The 23,537-nt window shown below is 44.5% G+C and overlaps 1 protein-coding gene across 1 annotated transcript in view; it reads right to left on the bottom strand.

The window, feature by feature from the left end:
• Positions 1–7,533: 7,533 nt before the first annotated feature.
• NELL1 (neural EGFL like 1) overlaps positions 7,534–23,537 on the bottom strand; it is an 846,265-nt gene continuing 830,261 nt past the window's right edge. The window contains exon 18 of the mRNA XM_089662420.1: positions 7,534–13,217. Coding sequence (XP_089518546.1) covers positions 13,167–13,217 — 51 coding nt within the window. The 3' untranslated portion in view covers positions 7,534–13,166. The remainder of the gene's footprint in view (positions 13,218–23,537) is intronic.

The raw sequence follows: 23,537 nt of genomic DNA, 5'->3' as shown, positions 1-23,537 counted from the left end.
TCCTGATGAATGGGGATGTGGTCTGGCCCCAAGTCCTGATGAATGCGAATGTGTTCTGGCCTCCAGTCCTGATGAATGGGGATGTGTTCTGGCCCCCAGTCCTGATCAATGGGGATGTGTTCTGGCCCCCAGTCCTGATGAATGGGGATGTGTTCTGGCCCCGAGACCTGATGAATGGGGATGTGTTCTGGCCCCGAGTCCTGATGAATGGGGATGTGTTCTGGCCCTGAGTCCTGATGAATGGGGATGTATTCTGGCCTCCAGTCCTGATGAATGGGGATGTGTTCTGGCCCCCAGTCCTGATGAATGGGGATGTGTTCTGACCCCAAGTCCTGATGAATGGGGATGTGTCCTGATCCTCAGCCCTGATGAAGGGGGATGTGTCCTGGTCCTAAGCCTTGATGAATAGGGATGTTTTCTGTCTATATTTACCAAAGAAGGAGGATGTGTTCTGGCCCTAAACCCTGATGAAGGGTGCATGTGTTCTTGCCCCAAGCCATGATGAAGGGGGCATGTGTTCTGGCCCCAAGCCCTGATGAAGGGGGCATGTGTTTTGGCCCTGATGAAGGGGGCATGTGTTCTGGCCATGATGAAGGGGGCATGTGTTCTGGCCATAAGGCCTGATGAAGGGGGAATGTCTTCTGGCCCTAAGGCCTGATGAAGGGGGCATGTCTTCTGGCCCTAAGGCCTGATGAAGGGGGCATCTCTTCTGGCCCTAAGGCCTGATGAAGGGGGCATCTCTTCTGGCCCTAAGCCCCGATTAAGGGAGATGTCTTCTGGCCCCAAGTCCCGATGAAGTGGGCATGTGTTCTGGCCCCAAGTGCCGATGAAGTGGGCATGTGTTCTGGCCCCAAGTCCCGATGAAGTGGGCATGTGTTCTGGCCCCAAGTCCTGAAGAAGTGGGCATGTGTTCTGGCCCTAAATCCTAAGTCAAGATAAATATGTCTTTGGGTCCTTAGCCTTGATGAAGAGGCATGTGTTCTTGCCCTAAGTCCCGATGAAGGAGGAAGTCTTCTGGATTGAAGTCATGATGAATGGGGATGTCTTTGTGCCTTTGGCCCTGATAGAGGCATGTGTTCTGGCCCTTGGCCCTGATGAAGGAGGATGTCTTCTGTCCCTAAGCCCGATAAAGGGGATGGATGTCTTCTGTCTCTAATTCCCAATGAAAAGGGAATGTGTTCTGGCCCTTAGCCCCCATCTCCCATCAGGACTAATGGCCAGAACACATTCCCCTTCATAAGGGCTTGGTGCCAAAACATATCCCCTTTCATCAGGGATTATGATGGTACTCAAGTGTTTGATGGACTTGAGATTCCCATGGGAAGACAAACCTACAGCAAGGGTTCATTCAATGATGGTGCTAGTGTCAGTAGCAGAATAGACCGCTTATCCCCAAATCACATTGGATGCCTTTTTACTGTGACTAGCTGAACTATTTAAAAAGCTCTAGATGCCCAACACCTTCATTTAGCACTCTAATTGGTTTGATTAAACATGGATTGGTCAATCTGGCTGACAGATCCATTTTCTCTGGGGACCCCATGTTTTTTGTGGAAAGCTACCAAACCCAAATGATCCAGCTCAAGGAATTACCTCTTTTACCATCTAATAGTTTGTATCCAGTGTCTCATTCTTACCTCCTTGTGGGGTATCATTAACAGCATCTTTTGTTTTTGTGAGTTCGACTTGTAATCTAGTTTTTGGCAAGGAACCGTAGGAAGTGGGCTCAGTGAGCAGGTGACATGGAAACGCTGAGACTAAGTACCAGTCAGTGTCACCAAAGCTCTGGATGGTGGAGATGGGTTTTGCTGCATACTGATACTAGGTCATAACCTCAGGTTCTCCCTGCCATAACGTGTGGAAACTAACTCACCAGAAGAAAATGGTGCTGAACAGGGGCGGACTGACCATTTGGAAACTCGGGCACTGCCCGAGGGTCCGGGGTCAGTAGGGGGCCCCATGAGATGCCCCTGGTACCTTTTTCATAGGCTTTTTTTGAGTTTGGGCAAGAACACAGGGGCCCCATGATCCCCTATTGCCCGGGGACCCCATGAGGTGTCAGTCTGCCCCTGGTGCTGAAGCATTCCAGTAACCCGTTGAAGACTGTAACCAAGCAGCAGCAGAAACCGATCCAGGAAGCAGGACAAAGGTCGGAGAAGGAGGCAGACAAGTGAAAATCAAAGGTCTGCACACATGAAGTCAGTAAGAAGCAGGTGGCAATGGCACTGGGAAGGAGCTCAGGTGCAAACTGGAAAGTTTTGCTTGGGTGCCAGATGTTGGAAAGAAGCTACTTTAAATAGGCCCAGTCCCCCTAAGAGCTGCAAGCCACAGACCTGGAAAGGGGAAAACCTCACTTCCCCCAGAGTGGCAACACTGCTGGTTCTGTAGACAAAACACACAGTAGTGTTGTCACCCTATGTAGAAGGTAGCCTTAGATGGACTGCAGTTTCAGCTTTGCACTTTTTTCCATTTCAATTTGATTTTCCACTATGATTTCATCAGTACAATTCCTTCCCTTCCACTCTATTATTCAGTCCACCACTCCAGAACCCCCACTGCTCATACAACACTCCGGTTTCTTTCTAATCCACTTTGTCTATCAACGTCTCCCTAATTGGACAGGTCAGAATGCTACTTTTGTTGTAACAGTCTGCAACCAATTATTTCTTTGTAACCATTCTACACTAAGCTTAGTAATCTTTATTTACAAGTGTGGTGTGTTTTTACTTCCAGTATGTCACAAATCCTAATGGTGGATCTTCAGAAATCACATATTAGTGCTTGGTGTTTGCTGATATTTTAACCCTTATACTGTCTAAATATAAAAGAGGACCCATAGTGAATAATGAAAGAATTTATCTTCCAATGGAAAAGTATATTCCAAAGTATATCTACACTATATAGTTGTGGACAGCTGAGCATCACTCCCGGCCAACAATGTAAGGACCCCCCTCCAAATAATTGCTAGTTCAGGTGTTTCCAGTGAACTATACAAATAATACTACAGGATAAAAGGTCATTGAAGACATCTGCGCTCCTCCGACATTGTGGTAAGGGGTTGGTGAAGACCCTTTTCTGTTCCAGCATGACTGTTCCCTGTGTACAAAGCCAGCTCCATGAAGACATGGTTTGACAAGTTTGGTGTGGAGGAACTGGAGTGTCCTGCACAGAGCCCTGACCTCAACCCTACTGAACACCATTGGGATGATTTGGAATGGGTCTTCTCTTCCAACATCTGCATAAAGACATGTTTTGACAAGTTTGGTGTGGAGGAACTGGAGTGTCCTGCACAGAGTCCTGACCTCAACCCTACTGAACACCATGGGATGATTTGGAATGGGTCTTCTCTTCCAACATCTCCATAAAGACATGGTTTGATAAGTTTAATGTGGAGGAACTTGGGTGGCCTTTAGAGCCCTAACCTCAACCCTACTTGAACATCTTTGGGATGAGTTAAAACGCTGTGTGTGAGCCAGGTCTTCTCATTCAACATCAGTACCTGACCTCACAAATGAGTACACATTCCTAATTTATTGGAGATCTCAATTACATTTTAATTTATAATACTCAATTACTTCTCCTTGTAAAGATTGTCCCCCAGGAGATCTTTTAGAGTCCATTTAAGAAACCCTGCTATTGAGCCTGGACCCTAATGAAGGGTGATCTCTTGGCCTACGAGACACATTGGCTACCATTTTTCTTCTTGTTGTCACATTGCTATTGACAAAGGATTATAGTTTTATTTAGATTGTTTGCCAATGTTTTTTTAATTTCATGCAGACTTCACAGTTTAGTTGGTCCCTAATTTGTGGTTTCAACAACCAATTCAACTTATCAAGTCTTACCGACATCTTCTATTTGACGTCGGATCATTTGGATCGTGGTTTGCTGTGTTTTTTGCCTTCCTCTGGATCAACTGTGGGTGTAGAATTATAACATTTTTTTTTTTTTTTTTAATGGTTGAACTGGATGGACTTTTGTCTTTTTTCAGCCAGACTAACTAGTTCCCAGGCAGATGGCTTCCACACCCCAGAGGATCTTTGCGGTCTCTTTGGCTTGTAGTGTAATGTAACAAAAAAATGGAATTTGAAGTACTACGCTACTGCTAAGAGATCCAGATACAACTTTTATTCTAATAAAATTCAGGGGGACAATCCAAATATTTATCCAGTGCGTTTCAGGGCTCACAGATCTGAAGGGGGGGAGCTCTTGGACCCCCAAAACACATTGACTTTTATTGGAATACAGTTGTATCTCATCTTCTTGGCAGTGATGTGGTGCTTCAATTTATATTTTTGTTACATGAGGTTTTTTTAGTCCACTTGTGCCTACAAATTACGAACAGATCAGATTTGAGTGCAGTTGGCCTTTTACTGGTGAACGTACTCTTACATCATCTAATCAGTGTTCTTTGTATCCTTGCTTACTAATCAAGTGCGAAGACTTATCTGGTCTCATTTGTCAAAGAAACAAAAATTCTAAACTGCGGTTTGAGAATGAAATCGCAACACGAGCAGATTTGAAAATGTAACAAAAATTGGAGTATTGATTTAGTCCTCATATTAGAAGTCAGCAGGGAGAGATAACGGGCAGAGCCATTGGCTGCAGAGTAAAAAAGTTTTTTTTTTATGCCGTCTACTCTTCTAAATTGGTTATTCTCCTGGGATGCTTGTTAGGAACACGTGAATATGTGAAAATCTATATCACACTCTTATTCTTGTTGCCTATATTAGACATTTAGAGGAGTTTAAGGGCTTCAATGGAGGGGGGGGGGGTGAAGGGCTGAGTGGCTTGCAGGCTGTCGATCATTAATGTAGAGCTTTAAAGGAATCCTTTGTATCTTTGCTCAGCTACAATGAGATTTGCACTCCTGTACTTGCTATAAAAAGTGGATTTGGTATCTAATGGAGTTCTCTATATGAATATTTACAACATTCTAGCACAGTTTTTTTTTTTTTTAAAGCTGAAGTTTAATCTGCTTATATTTTGCCCTCCCAGGGCTTTGTGCAGGACACTCCAGTCCCTCCACACCAAACTGGTCAAACCATGTCCTTATGAAGATGTTGGATGAGAAGACCTGGCTCATTCCAGTTTATCCCAATGATTTTCAGTAGGGTTGCGGTCATGGCTCTGTACAGTATACTTGGGTTTCTCCACACCAAACTCATCTAACCACATCTTTATAGAGATGTTGGTTCATAAGAGCTGGCTCTTTCCAGTTCATCCCAAAGGTGTACAGTAGGGTTGAGGTCAGGGCTCTGTGCAGGACACTTGAGTTCCTCCACACCAAACTGGTCAAACAATGTCCTTATGAAGATGTTGGATGAGAAGACCTGGCTCATTCCAGTTCATCCCAATGATTTTCAGTAGGGTTGCGGTCATGGCTCTGTACAGTATACTTGGGTTTCTCCACACCAAACTCATCTAACCACATCTTTATAGAGATGTTGGTTCATAAGAGCTGGCTCTTTCCAGTTCATCCCAAAGGTGTACAGTAGGGTTGAGGTCAGGGCTCTGTGCAGGACACTTGAGTTCATCCACACCAAACTGGTCAAACAATGTCCTTATGAAGATGTTGGATGAGAAGACCTGGCTCATTCCAGTTCATCCCAATGATTTTCAGTAGGGTTGCGGTCATGGCTCTGTACAGTATACTTGGGTTTCTCCACACCAAACTCATCTAACCACATCTTTATAGAGATGTTGGTTCATAAGAGCTGGCTCTTTCCAGTTCATCCCAAAGGTGTTCAGTAGGGCTGAGGTCGGGCCTCTGTGCAGGACACGAGTTCCTCCACACCAAACTGGTCAAGCCATGTCTTTATAGAGATGTTGGTTCATAAAACCTGGCTCTTTCCAGTTCATCCCAAAGGTGTTCAGTAGGGCTGAGGTCAGGGCTCTGTGAGGACACTTGAGTTCCTCCACACCAAAGTGGTCAAGCCATGTCTTTATGGAGATGTTTGATGAGAAAACCTAGCTCATTCAAATTCATCCCAAGGGTTTGAGGTCAGGGCTCTGTGCAGGACACTCCAGTCCCTCCACACCAAACTGGTCAAACCATGTCCTTATGAAGATGTTGGATGAGAAGACCTGGCTCATTCCAGTTCATCCCAATGATTTTCAGTAGGGTTGCGGTCATGGCTCTGTACAGTATACTTGGGTTTCTCCACACCAAACTCATCTAACCACATCTTTATAGAGATGTTGGTTCATAAGAGCTGGCTCTTTCCAGTTCATCCCAAAGGTGTACAGTAGGGTTGAGGTCAGGGCTCTGTGCAGGACACTTGAGTTCATCCACACCAAACTGGTCAAACCATGTCTTTATAGAGATGTTGGTTCATAAGACCTTGCTCTTTCCAGTTCATTCCAAAGGTGTTCAGTAGGGTTGAGGTCAGGGCTCTGTGCAGGACACCTGAGTTCCTCCACACCAAACTGGTCAAGCCATGTCTTTATGAAGATGTTGGATGAGAAGACCTGGCTCATTCCAGTTCATCCCAATGGTTTTCAGTAGGGTTGCGGTCATATCTCTGTACAGTATACTTGGGTTTCTCCACACCAAACTCATCTAACCACATCTTTATAGAGATGTTGGTACGTAAGACCTGGCTCTTTCCAGTTCATCCCAAAGGTGTTCAGTAGGGTTGAGGTCAGGGCTCTGTGCAGGACACTTGAGTTCCTCCACACCAAACTGGTCAAACAATGTCCTTATGAAGATGTTGGATGAGAAGACCTGGCTCATTCCAGTTCATCCCAATGATTTTCAGCAGGGTTGCTGTCATGGCTCTGTACTGTATACTTGGGTTTCTCCACACCAAACTCATCTAACCACATCTTTATAGAGATGTTGGTTCATAAGAGCTGGCTCTTTCCAGTTCATCCCAAAGGTGTTCAGTAGGGCTGAGGTCAGGGCTCTGTGAGGACACCTGAGTTCCTCCACACCAAACTGGTCAAGCCATGTCTTTATGGAGATGTTTGATGAGAAAACCTAGCTCATTGAAATTCATCCCAAGGGTTTGAGGTCAGGGCTCTGTGCAGGACACGCAAGTTCCTCCACACCAAACTGGTTAAATCATGTGTTTATGGGGCTAGCTTTGTACACAGGAGCACAGTCATGCTGGAACAGAAAATAGCCTTCACCAAACTACTACCAAAAGGATAAAAGAGCACAGTTTTCTACAATATCTTTGTATGATGTAGTATTTGGGATGGAAGGCCGACTGCAAGCCAGGACTTCCCACTCAACATCAGTACCTGACCTCACAAATGGGCATAAATACCTACAGACACCCTCCAAAATATTGTGGAAAGTTTACCCAGAAGGGTGCAGGCTGTTATATCCTCAGTGGGAAGCCAACTAAATTTTAATGCCAATGGTTTTGGAAGTCAAACAAACCCATATAAGTGGTCAGGCGTCCACAACCTTTTGATAGTGTATAAATACAAGGCCCTCGAGTACAGCTTGCTCCGGTAATGAGCCCTTTAGATTGCAATTGTTGCTGATCATACCTGAACACCACGCAAGGCGGACACGTCATGTAGCTGGTTCAGTTCTTTATTCATTTTCTCAGTGGTGTTTTGTGTAAACCTTTTATGTAAAATATATTTTACATACTGTATACAGGATGACGTTAGAATTATCACAGATTAAAACATTATCACTGTCCGGATACACTCAGATGTGGCCCATCAGATGTTTGGATTGCAAACAAAAGACTTAAAAAAGGGATTTAATTTGGGAAAAGCATGTTATGCCTGAAGGACACACACTGCGCTCATACAGCAAGGCCATTCTCCAGCCTCTAAGGTTACCTACAGACAGAAATTTGAAGGACGGTACATTAGTTTGGATTTGGTTACTTAAAGCAGCAGTAGTAGGACCCTCTTATTTAAGTTTCTCTCCCCCCCAAGACTGAGCATAAAAGTACCCCTGGATGTTGAGATGGGGGAGGGTGTGTGGGGTTTAATAACATACTTCCCTTTCTCTGGCTTTCTCCTGCAATTCCTGTGCAAGGGTGACGACATCCTCCTTACAGCCAAGTCTTCGAGGATGATGAGCCATACTCCCCAAGGGTAAAGGCCTCCTTAAAGGGATGCCTAGTTTTGGGTGGGCAGAGTTCTCCCCCCCCCCCCCCACAAAGGCAGTGCTTTAGGGAGGGGAGCACCTTTAATAAGCGGACCTTTACCACTAAACTGGATTGTCTACCTAGAAACTGAACTTCAGGTATGGATTTTTTCAGTCTAGCTTGGACCCATATGCAATAACTTTTGGGACTACTGTGGAAGCGGAGAATCATGGTCAGGGGCGGACTGACAACTCATGGGGCCCCCGGGCAATAGGGGATCATGGGGCCCCTGTGTCCTTGGCCAAACTCAAAAAAGCCTATGAAAAAGGTACCAGGGGCATCTCATGGGGCCCCCTACTGACCCCGGGCCCTCGGGCAGTGCCCGAGTTTCCAAATGGTCAGTCCGCCCCTGATCATGGTAGTGTCACCACTACTACAGTGATTGCTACAGTCTTCCGGGTCCCGTGTTGGGCGGCTGAGCTGCAGCACGCTGACCACTAGAGATCGCTCACGTGGCACAGGCACCATTCAGAGAAAGCCCTGAGCGCAAAGCATTCTTTGATTGGATGAGGCAGAGATCGTAACATAATCACCCTACCTCTCCACCTTGTCCAACCGGAGAACATTTATGAAAAAAATGAAAGGTGTTCTGTGACTGGCGCCCAGCGAGTGACTAACCCTGGTTACTAAGCAGCAGGGCAGCCAGGACCCGGAAGACCAAGGTAATCCCTGTAGTAGCAGCAACTAGTACAGTGATTCTCTGCTTCTACCTCAGTCCAACAGGTATGGCATATGCCACCACTTACACTGGTCCAAACTGGGTCAATATAACCATGCACTAAAATCCATACCTGGAGTTTGACTCTAAGATTTGCTGCATTTGATGAACTCAGGCCTTTGATTGAATCAGGCCTCAGCCGTGGTCAGAGGTTCCTCCGATATCGAATAGGTAGGATGGAAAATTGGTCTAAACAAAATCCACTTTTGCCCACATGTGCAGTCATTGTCCATTCTCCTGGGACAATGGAAATTCCAGCCTAGCCAGCGTCTTCCGTGTACTGTATTAGGCTGACAATTCATATGTTACATTTTCTTACATAAGCATACATTCATCAACATAAAAGTCGTTATTCTTTATTTAACTCTATTTCTACTATATAAAAAAACCCAAAAAAACTGCATGTTAACGACCACCTTCAACAATCTTCATTTTTTCTACTAACCATCCAATCTTTTTTCTCTAAAAATAAGGTTTTTTTTGTGTTTTTAAAGGTCAAGTCCACTGTTTAGACCAAGGTTTCTCAAACAGGGTTCTGTGGAACCCTTGGATTCCTCCAGAGGTTGCCAGGGGGCTCCTTGAGCAATAAGCAATTTCTTCTTCTCAGATGAGTAACCACAGACACCAATGATCTATTTTAGCTATCAGTAAGGAGGGATTCTTCCCAATGACCACCACTGTAAGGCGCATTCTTCCCACTGTAAATATAATCATTAGTAGGGGTTCCCTTCAAGGGTCATTCAATGTTAAAAAGGTTAAGAGAGGCCAGTTTTGACCATGTTGGACATATATTTAGGGCATGACCTGAAGCATGATAGCCTGCACCATCCCCCCCCCCCCCCCAAGCCCTCATTTGGTTCAGGGTAGATCAGGGAATAGCCATAAACACATTTTCAGTTGAGCTGGGAAGGTATTTTCAACAAAGGTTTTATAGCTGTCCATGTCTTACCGTCCTGGTGATATCACATTTTCAACCACTTTTTTGGCAGAATGGGCACACATTTCCAAAGGCACATTCCAAATGTTGGTGTGATCTACCTTTGGGATCTTCCTTCTGAATGCTGAGGGGACATGTCTAGGTCATACCACTGTACTCACATAGTCAATTCAAGATCTTTGCCTCTGCCAGACATGACCCCTCAATCAGAGCTTAGCCAATGTGGTAAAATGCATAAGATAAAAGTCATGTCTGGCAGGGGTGAAAACTTTGCGGAAAGCCTCCTCAGAAGAATGGGAACTGTTATAGTTACAAAGGGGAACAGGTCTATCAATGGCCATGGTTTTAGAATGGGATGTCCAACAACCTCATATTGGTGGCCACAAACCTTGAGCCATATGGAGTAGAAAACATTTTGTGGGAATTTGCAGCTGTTTGTGAGGTCAGGTACTAATGTTGAATGAGAAGACCTGGCTTGCGATTAACATTCCAATTCATCCCAAAGGTGTTCAGTAGGACTGAGGTCAGGGCTCTGTGCAGGACACAACTTTCCCCACACCAAACTCTTCAAGCCGTGTCCTTATGGAGATGTTGGATGAGAAGACCTGGCTCATTCCAGTTCATCGCAAAGGTGTTCAGTAGGGCTGAGGTCAGGGCTCTGTGCAGGACACAACTTTCCCCACACCAAACTCTTCAAGCCGTGTCCTTATGGAGATGTTGGATGAGAAGACCTGGCTCATTCCAGTTCATCGCAAAGGTGTTCAGTAGGGCTGAGGTCAGGGCTCTGTGCAGGACACAACTTTCCCCACACCAAACTCCTCAAGCCATGTCCTTATGGAGATGTTGGATGAGAAGACCTGGCTCATTCCAGTTCATCGCAAAGGTGTTCAGTAGGGCTGAGGTCAGGGCTCTGTGCAGGACACAACTTTCCCCACACCAAACTCCTCAAGCCATGTCCTTATGGAGATGTTGGATGAGAAGACCTGGCTCATTCCAGTTCATTGCAAAGGTGTTCAGTAGGACTGAGGTCAGGGCTCTGTGCAGGACACGACTTTCCCCACACCAAACTCCTCAAGCCATGTCCTTATGGAGATGTTGGATGAGAAGACCTGGCTCATTCCAGTTCATCCAAAAGGTGTTCAGTAGGGCTGAGGTCAGGGGTCTGTGCACGACACGACTTTCCCCACACCAAACTCCTCAAGCCGTGTCTTTATGGAGATGTTGGATGAGAAGACCTTGCTCATTCCAGTTCATCCTAAAGGTGCTCCGAAGGGTTTGAAGTCAGGGTTCTGTGCAGGACATGACTTTCCCCACACCAAACTCCTCAAGCCGTGTCCTTATGGAGATGTTGGATGAGAAGACCTGGCTCATTCCAGTTCATCCAAAAGGTGTTCAGTAGGGCTGAGGTCAGGGCTCTGTGCAGGACACGACTTTCCCCACACCAAACTCCTCAAGCTGTGTCTTTATGGAGATGTTGGATGAGAAGACCTTGCTCATTCCAGTTCATCCCAAAGGTGCTCCGAAGGGTTTGAAGTCAGGGTTCTGTTCAGGACATGACTTTCCCCACACCAAACTCCTCAAGCCGTGTCCTTATGGAGATGTTGGATGAGAAGACCTGGCTCCAGTTCATCCCAAAGGTGGTCAGAAGGGTTTGAGGTCAGGGTTCTGTGCAGGACACCTGAGATCCTCCACATCAAACTGGTCAAACCATGTCTTTATGGAGCTGGCTTTGTACACATGGGCACAAGCATGCTGGAAGAGAAAAGGGATTTCACCAAACTATCACCACAAGAATGGAAGAGCTCAATGTCTTTGTACGATGTAGTATTTTGAGATGGAAGAACTATTACAAGCCAGAACTTTTCACACATCAGTACCTGACCTCAAAAATGGGCAGAAATACCTACAAACACCCTCCAAAATCTTGTGGAAAGTCTTCCCAGAAGAGTGGAGGCTCTTATATCCTCAAAGGGAGGTCAATTCCATACCAAAGGCCCTGGTGTTAGAATGGGATGTCCAACAAGCTCATATTAGTGTAACGGTCAGGTGGCTACAAGCTTTGAGCCATATGGGGGGAAAAAAAAACATTTTGTCTTCTTTTTTTTTTTTTTAACTGTGAACAAATGTTAGAAGTCCTAAGCTACCAAAGCTTGAGAATAGCCCTTGAAGGTAACAAATATCCTTTTTGCAGCCCATTGAAATCAATGTGTTGCAAATGAGGTCACCAAGCTAACAATGGTTAATCTCAAGCCAATAAACCAAAATAAAATAAAAAAAAAAGAAAAATCTTTCACATCCAGACAGCAACTGTTTTAAAATGATCCCGTGGTCATCACTGATTCCTTTTTTTTTTTTTTTTTTTTTTTTTTTAGACATTCTTATGTTTTTTTTTGTAATCATCTTCTGACCATCCTTCAGAAAATAACTATGTGAAAATATTTTTGTACATTTCGGTAACCCACGTAGAAACGAGGGGCGCATTATTTTTTCATCTCGTCTTTACGTAGAAGGTCCTTGGCTGTGAAAAACGAATGCGGAGTCCGTGTTTTCTACGGGATAGTCCCCCCTCAAAGCAATGCAAGCATCTACTGTGGTACATGACGGTGGGCTTTGTTCTTGAAAGTCCCCTATGAATTTTATGATGAGGTCCTTGTCCTGTTTTTAGTCCCGGTTGGTGTCGCAAAGCAGCCTATGTCCGTTTCACAGAACAAGGGTGAAGGATTTACTAGTCCGGTGGTAGTGGTCCTACTTGTAGAAGCTTGTACTGATCTTCTTGTTTTTTTTTTTTTTTTCTTTTAATGTTCCGAGACGTTGGGTGAGGTCATAAGCTATTAAATAAAGATGCTATGTCAATAAATAGACTTTACATACATACATTATTTCCAGAGAAACACCGGGCAAGGGACCTTTCTAACCAAAGTTGGAGACAATGAGACGCAACACTTCCTTTTTTTTTTTCTTTTTTTTTTGTTCTTGACTTTTGAGATCTTTCCAAGAGATCAACACGGGTGTCCACATTCAAAAGGAAAATGGAAAAGGACATCAAACCTTTACTAGGAAAAGATTCAGCGTTTTTTTTGTTGTTGATGGAACAGGTAGAACGTTTTGTGACTCACGACATTGATATTGACTGTTTTTTGTTTTTTTTTTTTGCTGGAGATTCGAGCTTTAATCCCTTGCGGTGAAAGTAACCTCCGTCGGTCCAAAACGGAGGTGGAGCGGCCGGACAAGATAGAAGGTCCCCTGGCAACTGCCAAATATCTTTTTTTTGAAGACTTTGGTAATTGTCTGTTGTATAAAATGTTGTCTTGTGTTTTATACTCTGTTATCGATGGGAACTGCATCAGTTTTTTGTTTTCCTCTGAAACAAGAGTCCGTGTTTAGACCGTTTTTAGTTATTGTGAAGGCATTCTAGGTCCACTGAACAGCAGATGCTTCCATTCTGTGTAAAAAGAAAAAAAAAATTAATATTTCTAGAAACTTAAATTTTTTAAAAATTTTTTTTTTACTTGAAGTGCAAAAGTTTTTTTTTTTTTTGTAATACATTGAAAGCAAAGAATATATAAACACACTGCAGAGCTATGCTTTTATTATTTTGCATGGTGGTCATCAAAGACCAGTGAATGAATGATTCTACAAAAACTGGTTGATTTACTAAAATCTGCTTTCTATTTATTGGGTTTTTTTTTGGCCAAAGCCTAATTGAACAAGCTGAAGTTAGACACTGAACAATGTTTACAACAATGTTACTTTGTATCTCTGTCTCTCATCTGATCATTGTTTACAAACAATGTTACTTTGTATCTCTCCATCTCCCGTCTGATCGATGTTTATAAACAATGTTACTTTGTATCTCTCCATCTCCCGTCTGATCGATGTTTATAAACAATGTTACTTTGTACCTCTATCTCCCATCTGATCGATGTTTATAAATAGAGATGAGCGAATCGAACCAGGCGAAGTGGAATTCGTTTCGAATTTCAGGAAAAATTTGATTCGCGTCGAATCCGAATATTAGCATACTTCGGGTGCGCGAATCGGATTTTTCCCGATCAGCCGGCAAAAGTGTCACTGCAGAGAGCTCCGCTATTTCTGACAGTTCTCTGACAGTTCCTTCACATGTACAGCGGTTGAAACATTGTATCTATTTGTTTCCATTTAGGATACAGATGTTTTTATTCGGAAACAGATACAATGTTTCAACCGCTGTACATGTGAAGGAACTGTCAGAGAACTGTCAGAAATAGCGGAGCTCTCTGCAGATACACTTTTTGCTGTACTGGAATACTTCTTCTTTTCATTCTTCTTTTCATTCTTCTCATTCTTCTTTTCATTCTTCTTTTCATTCTTCTTCTCATTCTTCTTTTCATTCTTCTCATTCTTCTTTTCTTCTTCATGAAAAGAAGAATGAGAAGAAGAATGAAAAGAAGAATGAAAAGAAGAATGAGAAGAATGAAAAGAAGAATGAAAAGAAGAAGAAGAATGAAAAGAAGAATGAGAAGAAGAATGAAAAGAAGAATGAGAAGAAGAATGAGAAGAATGAAAAGAAGAATGAGAAGAATGAAAAGAAGAATGAAAAGAAGAAGAAGAAGAATGAAAAGAAGAAGAAGAATGAAAAGAAGAATGAAAAGAAGAAGAAGAAGAAGAAGAAGAATCTTTTCATTCTTCTCATTCTTCTTTTCATTCTTCTTTTCATTCTTCTTCTTTTCATTCTTCTTCTTCTTTTCATTCTTCTTTTCATTCTTCTTCTTCTTCTTTTCATTCTTCTTCTTCTTCTTTTCATTCTTCTTTTCATTCTTCTTCTTCTTTTCATTCTTCTTCTTCTTCTTTTCATTCTTCTTTTCATTCTTCTCATTCTTCTTTTCATTCTTCTCATTCTTCTTTTCATTCTTCTTCTTCTTCTTTTCATTCTTCTTTTCATTCTTCTCATTCTTCTTTTCTTCTTCATGAAAAGAAGAATGAGAAGAAGAATGAAAAGAAGAAGAAGAATGAAAAGAAGAATGAGAAGAAGAATGAAAAGAAGAATGAGAATAATGAAAAGAAGAAGAAGAATGAAAAGAAGAATGAGAAGAAGAATGAAAAGAAGAATGAGAAGAAGAATGAGAAGAATGAGAAGAAGAATGAGAAGAATGAAAAGAAGAAGAAGAAGAATGAAAAGAAGAATGAAAAGAAGAAGAAGAATGAAAAGAAGAATGAGAAGAAGAATGAAAAGAAGAATGAAAAGAAGAATGAAAAGAAGAATGAAAAGAAGAATGAAAAGAAGAATGAGAAGAAGAATGAAAAGAAGAATGAGAAGAAGAATGAAAAGAAGAATGAGAAGAAGAATGAAAAGAAGAATGAGAAGAAGAATGAGAAGAAGAAGAAGAAGAATGAAAAGAAGAATGAAAAGAAGAAGAAGAAGAATCTTTTCATTCTTCTCATTCTTCTTTTCATTCTTCTTCTTCTTCTTTTCATTCTTCTTCTTCTTTTCATTCTTCTTTTCATTCTTCTACTTCTTCTTTTCATTCTTCTTCTTCTTCTTCTGAGGATGAGGATGAGGATGAAGAAGAAGAAGAAGAAGTAGGATGAAAATAAGAAGAATTCCAAGCCGGCAAAAAGTGTATCTGCAGAGCTCCGCTAAGTGTATCTGCAGAGCTCCGCTAAGAAATAGCGGAGCTCTGCAGATACACTTTTTGCCGGCTTGGAATTCTCCTTCTTCTCATCCTTCTTCTTCTTCTCATCCTTCTTCTTCTTCTCATCCTTCTCCTTCTTCTCATCCTTCTTCTTCTTCTCATCCTTCTTCTTCTTCTCATCCTTCTCCTTCTTCTCATCCTTCTTCTTCTTCTCATCCTTCTTCTTCTTCTCATCCTTCTTCTTCTTCTCATCCTTCTTCTTCTTCTCATCCTTCTTCTTCTCATCCTTCTCCTTCTTCTCATCCTTCTTCTCATCCTTCTCCTTCTTCTCATCCTTCTTCTTCTTCTCATCCTTCTCCTTCTTCTCATCCTTCTCCTTCTCCTTCTTCTCATCCTTCTCCTTCTTCTCATCCTTCTCCTTCCTCATCTCCAAGGGCATTTAAATTAAAGGTACAGTGTTCTGCACTAATATAAAGGCTCTCTGAAGCCTAGAAACCCTTTTTATAAGTTAAATTCGTAGCGAATAAATTCGCATCGAATCGAATTTCTTCCTCAAATTCGGCGAATCAGCCGAATCGAATTTTTGAATAATTCGCTCATCTCTATTTATAAACAATGTTACTTTGTATCTCTCCATCTCCCGTCTGGTCGATGTTTATAAATAATGTTACTTTGTATCTCTCTATCTCCCGTCTGATCGATGTTTATAAACAATGTTACTTTGTCTCTCTCTTTCTCATCTGATCAATATTTATAAACAATGTTACTGTATCTCTGTCCCCTGCGTGATCAATGTTTATAAACAATGTTACTTAGTATCTAGCTATCTCCCGCCTGAACAATGTTCATAAAAAATTACTTTGTTCAGATTGGAGATAGAGATACAAAGTAACATTGTTTATAAATATTGATCAGACGGGAGACGGAGAGATAAAATGTAACATTGTATCTCTATCTCTTGTCTGATCAATATTTATAAACAATGTTACTTTGTATCTCTATCTCCATTCTGAACAAAGTCATTTTTTTTAATGAACATTGTTTCTAAATATCGATCAGATGGGAGATAGAGATGCAAAGTAACATTGTTTATAAACATTGTTCAAATTGGCGATAGAGAGATACAATGTTACTTTGTATCTCTCTATCTCCTGTCTGATCGATATTTAGAAACATTGTTACTTTGTATCTCTCTCTCTCTCCCACCTGAACAATGTTCATAAAGAAAATTACTTAGTTCGGATTGGCGATAGAGATACAACATAACTTTGTTTATAAACATTGTTCAATGGTGATAGAGAGATACAATGTTACTTTGTACCTCTCTATTTTCTGTCTGATCGATATTTATAAACAATGTTACTTTGTATCTCTCTATCTCCCACCTGAACAATGTTCATTAAAAAAATTATTCTGTTCAGATTGGAGATAGAGAAATACAACGTAACATTGTTTATAAACATCGATCAGACGGGAGATAGAAAGATACAAAGTAACATTGTTTATAAACATCGATCAGACGGGAGATAGAAAGATACAAAGTAACATTGTTTATAAACATCGGTTAGATGAGAGATAGAGAGATACAAAGTAACATTGTTTATAAACATTGATCTGATGAGAGATAGAGATACAAAGTAACATTGTTTATAAACATCGATCAGACGGGAGATAGAGAGATACAAAGTAACATTGTTTATAAACATCGATCAGACGGGAGATAGAGAGATACAAAGTAACATTGTTTATAAACATCGATCAAATGGGAGATAGAGAGATGCAAGGTAACATTGATAATAAATATTTTTCAGATTGGAGATAGAGAGATAGATACAATTTTAGTGTGTATCTCTCTATCTCCTGTCTGCTCAATGTTTATAAACAATGTTACTTTGTATCTCTCTATCTCCCGTCTGATCGATGTTTATAAACAATGTTACTTTGTATCTCTCTATCTCCCGTCTGATCGATGTTTATAAACAATGTTTCTTTGTATCTCTCTACCTCCCGTCTGATCGATGTTTATAAACAATGTTACTTTGTATCTCTCTATCTCCCGTCTGATCGATGTTTATAAACAATGTTTCTTTGTATCTCTCTATCTCCCGTCTGATCGATGTTTATAAACAATGTTACTTTGTATCTCTCTATCTCCCGTCTGATCGATGTTTATAAACAATGTTACTTTGTATCTCTCTATCTCCTGTCTGATGGATATTTATAAACAATGTTACTTTGTATCTCTCTATCTCTCATCTGATCGATGTTTATAAACAATGTTACTTTGTATCTCTCTATCTCCCGTCTGATCGATGTTTATAAACAATGTTACTTTGTATCTCTCTATCTCCCGTCTGATGGATATTTATAAACAATGTTACTTTGTATCTCTCTATCTCTCATCTGATCGATGTTTATAAACAATGTTACTTTGTATCTCTCTATCTCCCGTCTGATCGATGTTTATAAACAATGTTACTTTGTATCTCTCTATCTCCCGTCTGATCGATATTTATAAACAATGTTACTTTGTATCTCTCTATCTCCTGTCTGATGGATATTTATAAACAATGTTACTTTGTATCTCTCTATCTCCTGTCTGATGGATATTTATAAACAATGTTACTTTGTATCTCTCTATCTCCTGTCTGATGGATATTTATAAACAATGTTACTTTGTATCTCTCTATCTCCTGTCTGAACAATGTTTATTTGTCTGATATTTGACATCAGCAGCTTCTCTATCTGCTGTACTCATACATCACCTCCCAGCCAGGGGTGGACTGACCATTTGAGCACTCGGGCACTGCCAGTCAGTAGGGGGCCCCATGAGATGCCCCTGGTACTTTTCATTGGCTTTTTCATAGGCTTTTTTGGGTGTGGGTGAGGACACAGGGGCCCAATTATCCCCTTTTGCCCAGGGGCCCCATGAGTTGTCAGTCCGCCCCTGCTCCCAGCTGTCATTTTCAGAGCCTGAAATTACCAGGAAAGGAAGGCCAATCACTGGCCAATCATGACATGCAAAGGTCTACATTAAAATCGGGGCCACCAGCCGAGTAAAATGTAAAGTCCGGCTCCATTGTACCCAGCCGAATGTGACAATAAATCATACAACATGGAGACTACACATCTGTGGCCCCTCTAATCTGGTTTGGCAGAGTAACAGACGGGCAGGACGTCGCTCTACAAGTCGCTTTGCGTTTCTTTTGTTCTGAGATCAGGAAATGGCGCCATTTCATAAATCCAGCCGCCGTTCAATATCTATGAAGCAGAAGGTAAGTACGGTCAATACTTCATTATGGGGTCGGAGGACACGTGTGGCCTGTTAATGTGGTTGGCCGGCCAGATTTATGGAGCTTTTTATAAAGCCTTTGTAACCAGAGATGATGTTTATCACACCCCCGCGGCCCGAGAATCCAACTCTCCGGGGTAATAAAATCCCGGCATAAAATACACAGTCCTATGTACCCAACTAATACGATCGTTCTCCAATACACTCAGAGGGATTACAGCAGACTTCCCAAGCCAGGGTTTTGTGTGCCGGAGGATTCCTCCATACTAAGGGGTTCCCTGAGCCGCGAGCAATAGTCAGCAGATTCCCCACCTACAATGAGTGAGGGAAGAGCCACCCTCCTAGAATAATGGACGCTGGTTCTCCTGGGTACTAAGGCTGGGCAGCAGAGCGGAGGGAGGGGAGCGCCGCCCTCCTAGAAAAATGGACGCTGGTTCTCCTGGGTACTGGGGCTGGGCAGCAGAGCGGAGGGAGGGGAGCGCCGCCCTGTAAAAATGGACGCTGGTTCTCCTAGGTACTGGGGCTGGGCAGCAGAGCGGAGGGAGGGGAGCGCCACCCCCCTGTAAAAATGGACGGTGGTTCTCCTAGGTACTGGGGCTGGGCAGCAGAGTGGAGGGAGGGGAGCGCCACCCCCCTGGAAAAATGGACGCTGGTTCTCTTGGGTACTGGGGCTGGGCAGCAGAGCGGAGGGAGGGGAGCGCTGCCCTCCTGGAAAAATGGACGCTGGTTCTCCTGGGTACTGGGGCTGGGCAGCAGAGTGGAGGGAGGAGAGCGCCGCCGCCCTGGAAAAATGGACGCTGGTTCTCCTGGGTACTGGGGCTGGGCAGCAGAGTGGAGGGAGGAGAGCGCTGCCCCCCTGAAAAAAGGGACGCTGGTTCTCCTGGGCAGAGCGGAGTGAGGGGATCGAGGCATCTTCTGGGCATGGGGGCTGGGTGGTAGAGTGGAGTAAGGGGAGCGCTGCCCCCCCCCCAAAAAAAATGGATGCCGTTTCTTCTAAGGCACTGAGGCTGGGTGGCAGCGCAGAGTCAGGGGAGCACCACCCCCCCTGAAATAAGGGGGCACTGGGGCTGGGCTGGGCGGCAGAGCGGAATAAGGGGAGCCTTGGGAGCAGTCATGAGCCTATGGAAAGGGAGCTGTTGTGATAGTGAGTCTCTCACCGAGGTGGGGGTCGTGGGGGCGGCACATTTTTTGTGTTACCCCTGGGCAGTGACAGGTACTCTTTATGGAGATATCAGGGGTCTATTAAACCCCTAATGTCTCCTCTGCTCTCCAAAGCAGCAAATCAAGCACAGATCATGCTTGGTCAGCTGCTTCTCTGGCCTGTAACCACCAGGGAAGGACTGCTCTGAAACCAGAAGTGATTAATCGCTTCCAGGTTCATTCATCACAGAGGAGATTGAAGAACTTGTTTCCTCCAGCTGACGGAATCCATGCCCCTCAAGGGAGGGGGAGAAGGTGGTGCATGATACTGATGGAATCCATACCCCTCATGGGAGGGGGAGAAGGTGGTGCGTGATACTGATGGAATACATGCTTCTCATGGGAGGGGGAGAAGGTGGTGCGTGATGCTGACAGAATCCATGCTCCTCATGGGAGGGGGAGAAGGTGGTGCGTGATGCTGACAGAATCCATGCTCCTCATGGGAGGTGGAGAATGTGGTGCGTGAATATGATGGAGTCCTTGGTCCTCATGGGAGGGGGAGAAGGTGGTACATGAATCTGACGGAATCCATGCCCCTCATGGGAGGGGGAGAAGGTGATGCATGATACTGACGGAATCCATGCTCCTCATGGGAGGGGGAGAAGGTGGTGTGTAAATCTGACAGAATCCATGTTCCTCCTGGGAGGGGGAGAAGGTGGTGCGTGAATATAATGGAATCCATGCTCCTCATGGGAGGGGGAGAAGGTGGTGTGTGAATCTGATGGAATCCATGCCCCTCATGGGAGGGGGAGAAGGTGGTGCGTGATACTGACAGAATCCATGTTTCTCATGGGAGGGGGAGAAGGTGGTGCGTGATACTGATGGAATCCATGCCCCTCATGGGAGGGGGTGAAGGTGGTGCGTGATACTGACGGATTCCATGTTCCTCATGGGAGGGGGAGAAGGTCTTGTGTGAATCTGACTGAATCCATGTTCCTCATGGGAGGGGGAGAAGGTGGTGTGTGAATCTGACTGAATCGATGTTCCTCATGGGAGGGGGAGAAGGTGGTGTGTGAATCTGACTGAATCCATGTTCCTCATGGGAGGGGGAGAAGGTGGTGTGTGATGCTGACGGAATCTATGTTCCTCATGGGAGGGGGAGAAGGTGGTGCATGATGCTGACGGAATCCATGCCCTTCGTGGGAGGGGGAGAAGGTGGTTTGTGATACTGACAGAATCCATGCCCCTCGTGGGAGGGGGAGAAGGTGGTGTGTGAATCTGATTGAATCCATGCTCCTCATGGGAGGGGGAGAAGGTGGTGCGTGAATATGACAGAATCCATGCCCCTCATGGAAGGGGGAGAAGGTGGTGTGTGAATATAATGGAATCCATGCCCCTCGTGGGAGGGGGAGAAGGTGGTGTGTGAATCTGATTGAATCCATGCTCCTCATGGGAGGGGGAGAAGGTGATGCGTGAATATGACAGAATCCATGCCCCTCATGGGAGGGGGAGAAGGTGGTGCGTGAATATAATGGAATCCATTCCCCTCATGGGAGGGGGAGAAGGTGGTGCTTCCATGAAGGTATTTGACGCTCTAGAGGCCCATCAGCCATTCCCCGGCACTGTCAGCGCGCTCATCTGCAGGTCTTTCACGCGCCGCGTCTTGTTTTCCAGGTCTGACAACAAACAAGCAAATCAAATTAACTTTCCGTTTGCACAAAGCCGCCGCTTTATTTTCCCTTTCGAAGAAAACACAACACTCCAAATATCCGTGATTTAAAAGCCGCGATCCCAGCGGACATCGATGGGGAGGGCGAAGCAGGAGCCGCCACAGCAGAGTACACATCAGACGGCATTTTATATATTGCAGAGCTCCCCCGACCGCCTTTCATTAGAGGCCGAAATCGCAGAATCCTCTCCGAGCGGGAGAAGAAATGATCAAATAGAAATGAACTTATGTCTGGGGGGCGGTAAAAAGCAGAGGCAGCAGATTTTTTTTTTTTAACGCGATCACGAGCACTAATACAATATTCAAGAAGGCAGGCCGCGATGTGCAGCCGGCTCGCTGGATTAATGGGGATTTCAGAATTTACGGAGATTTTTATACATGCGTGTTTTCCCCCCGACGCACCAACATGGATGATCAGGTCCTCCTCGCAATGTTAAACGAAAAGTTAAAAGGCGGCAACAACACCGATCGGAATTTTAAGGCCGGGAACCTCCGGCTAAAAGAAATGATTTGAAGTTTTTATGCCGGGTTTAGAATCTGCAGGGGCCAGAGGTGTAGAGCATGAAGTGTGGGGGAGGGGCATTGGGGTACAGGTCTGGCTCCTATCTACTGAAAGTCTTTTCTTCAGTCCTGAACAGGTGTACCGGCTCCTCCCCTTCAGTCTTGCACATGTGTACTGGCTCCTCCCCTCCAGTCTTGCACTGGTGTACTGGCTCCTCCCCTTCAATCTTGTACATGTGTACCGGCTCCTCCCCTTCAGTCTTGCACAGGTGTACCGGCTCCTCCCCTTCAGTCTTGCACATGTGTACCGGCTCCTCCCCTCCAGTCTCGCACAGGTGTAGCGGCTCCTCCCCTTCAGTCTTGCACTGGTGTAACGGCTCCTCCCCTTCAATCTTGTACATGTGTACCGGCTCCTCCCCTTCAATCTTGCACAGGTGTACCGGCTCCTCCCATTCAGTCTTGCACAGGTGTACCAGCTCCTCCCCTTCAGTCTTGTACAGGTGTAGTGGCTCCTCCCCTTCAGTCTTTCACAGGTTTACAGGCTCCTCCCCTTCAGTCTTGCACAGGTGTACCAGCTCCTCCCCTCCAGTCTTGTACATGTGTACTGGCTCCTCCCCTTCTGTCTTGTACAGGTGTACCGGCTCCTCCCCTTCTGTCTTGTACAGGTGTACCGGCTCCTCCCTTTCAGTCTTGCACAGGTGTACCGGCTCCTCCCCTTCAGTCTTGCACAGGTGTACCGGCTCCTCCCCTTCAGTCTTGCACAGGTGTACCGACTCCTCCCCTTCAGTCTTGTACATGTGTACCGGCTCCTCCCCTTCAGTCTTGCACAGGTGTACCGGCTCCTCCCCTTCAGTCTTGCACAGGTGTACCGGCTCCTCCCCTTCAGTCTTGCGCAGGTGTACCGGCTCCTCCCCTTCAGTCCTTCACAGGTGTACCGGCTCCTCCCCTTCAGTCCTTCACAGGTGTACCGGCTCCTCTCCTGGACTGAAATGGCTTCCTCTGATGTCACCGCAGAAGCTGCAGCCAGTCAGAGCTCCGCCTCATTTCCTGGCTAGAGGACTTCCAGCATCATCCAGCACTTTCTCTCCCCAGCCTGACTGTGTCCCTGGCCCCGCCCCTTTCATTCATTGAATTCCAGGTCTTTCAATCATGGAGGCTCAGCAACAAATGTGGGTGACAACAGCCTGTCTCCGTACACCCACTTCTCCAAAACGACACCCACCTATAAAGGCATTTTGATATTTGCATAACTCCTCCCAAGAGTCAGCCCACTACTTGCATCAGGACTGAGGGCATTGGAGAGTAGTACGGGGGCAGGGTGCTGTGATGTTTTCAGGAAGCTACGTACAGCCACCTGCCGGGCTCTCCCACCAGCCATGATCTACTTACACTGCATAGAGAAGCACAGAGAGCAAGTGATGATGGCACTTGACCTAGAATAAGGTATGCAATAAACAGAGTAAGGATTAAAAATATGTTATTGGCGTG

This window comes from Staurois parvus, unplaced genomic scaffold, assembly GCF_062004578.1.
Source record: "Staurois parvus isolate SC_StPar_1 unplaced genomic scaffold, SC_StPar_1.0 ptg001470l, whole genome shotgun sequence".
In the NCBI taxonomy this organism is placed as follows: Eukaryota; Metazoa; Chordata; class Amphibia; order Anura; family Ranidae; genus Staurois; species Staurois parvus.
Note: the sequence above shows the minus strand (reverse complement) of the source record. Positions and strands in the feature narration are given on the sequence as shown.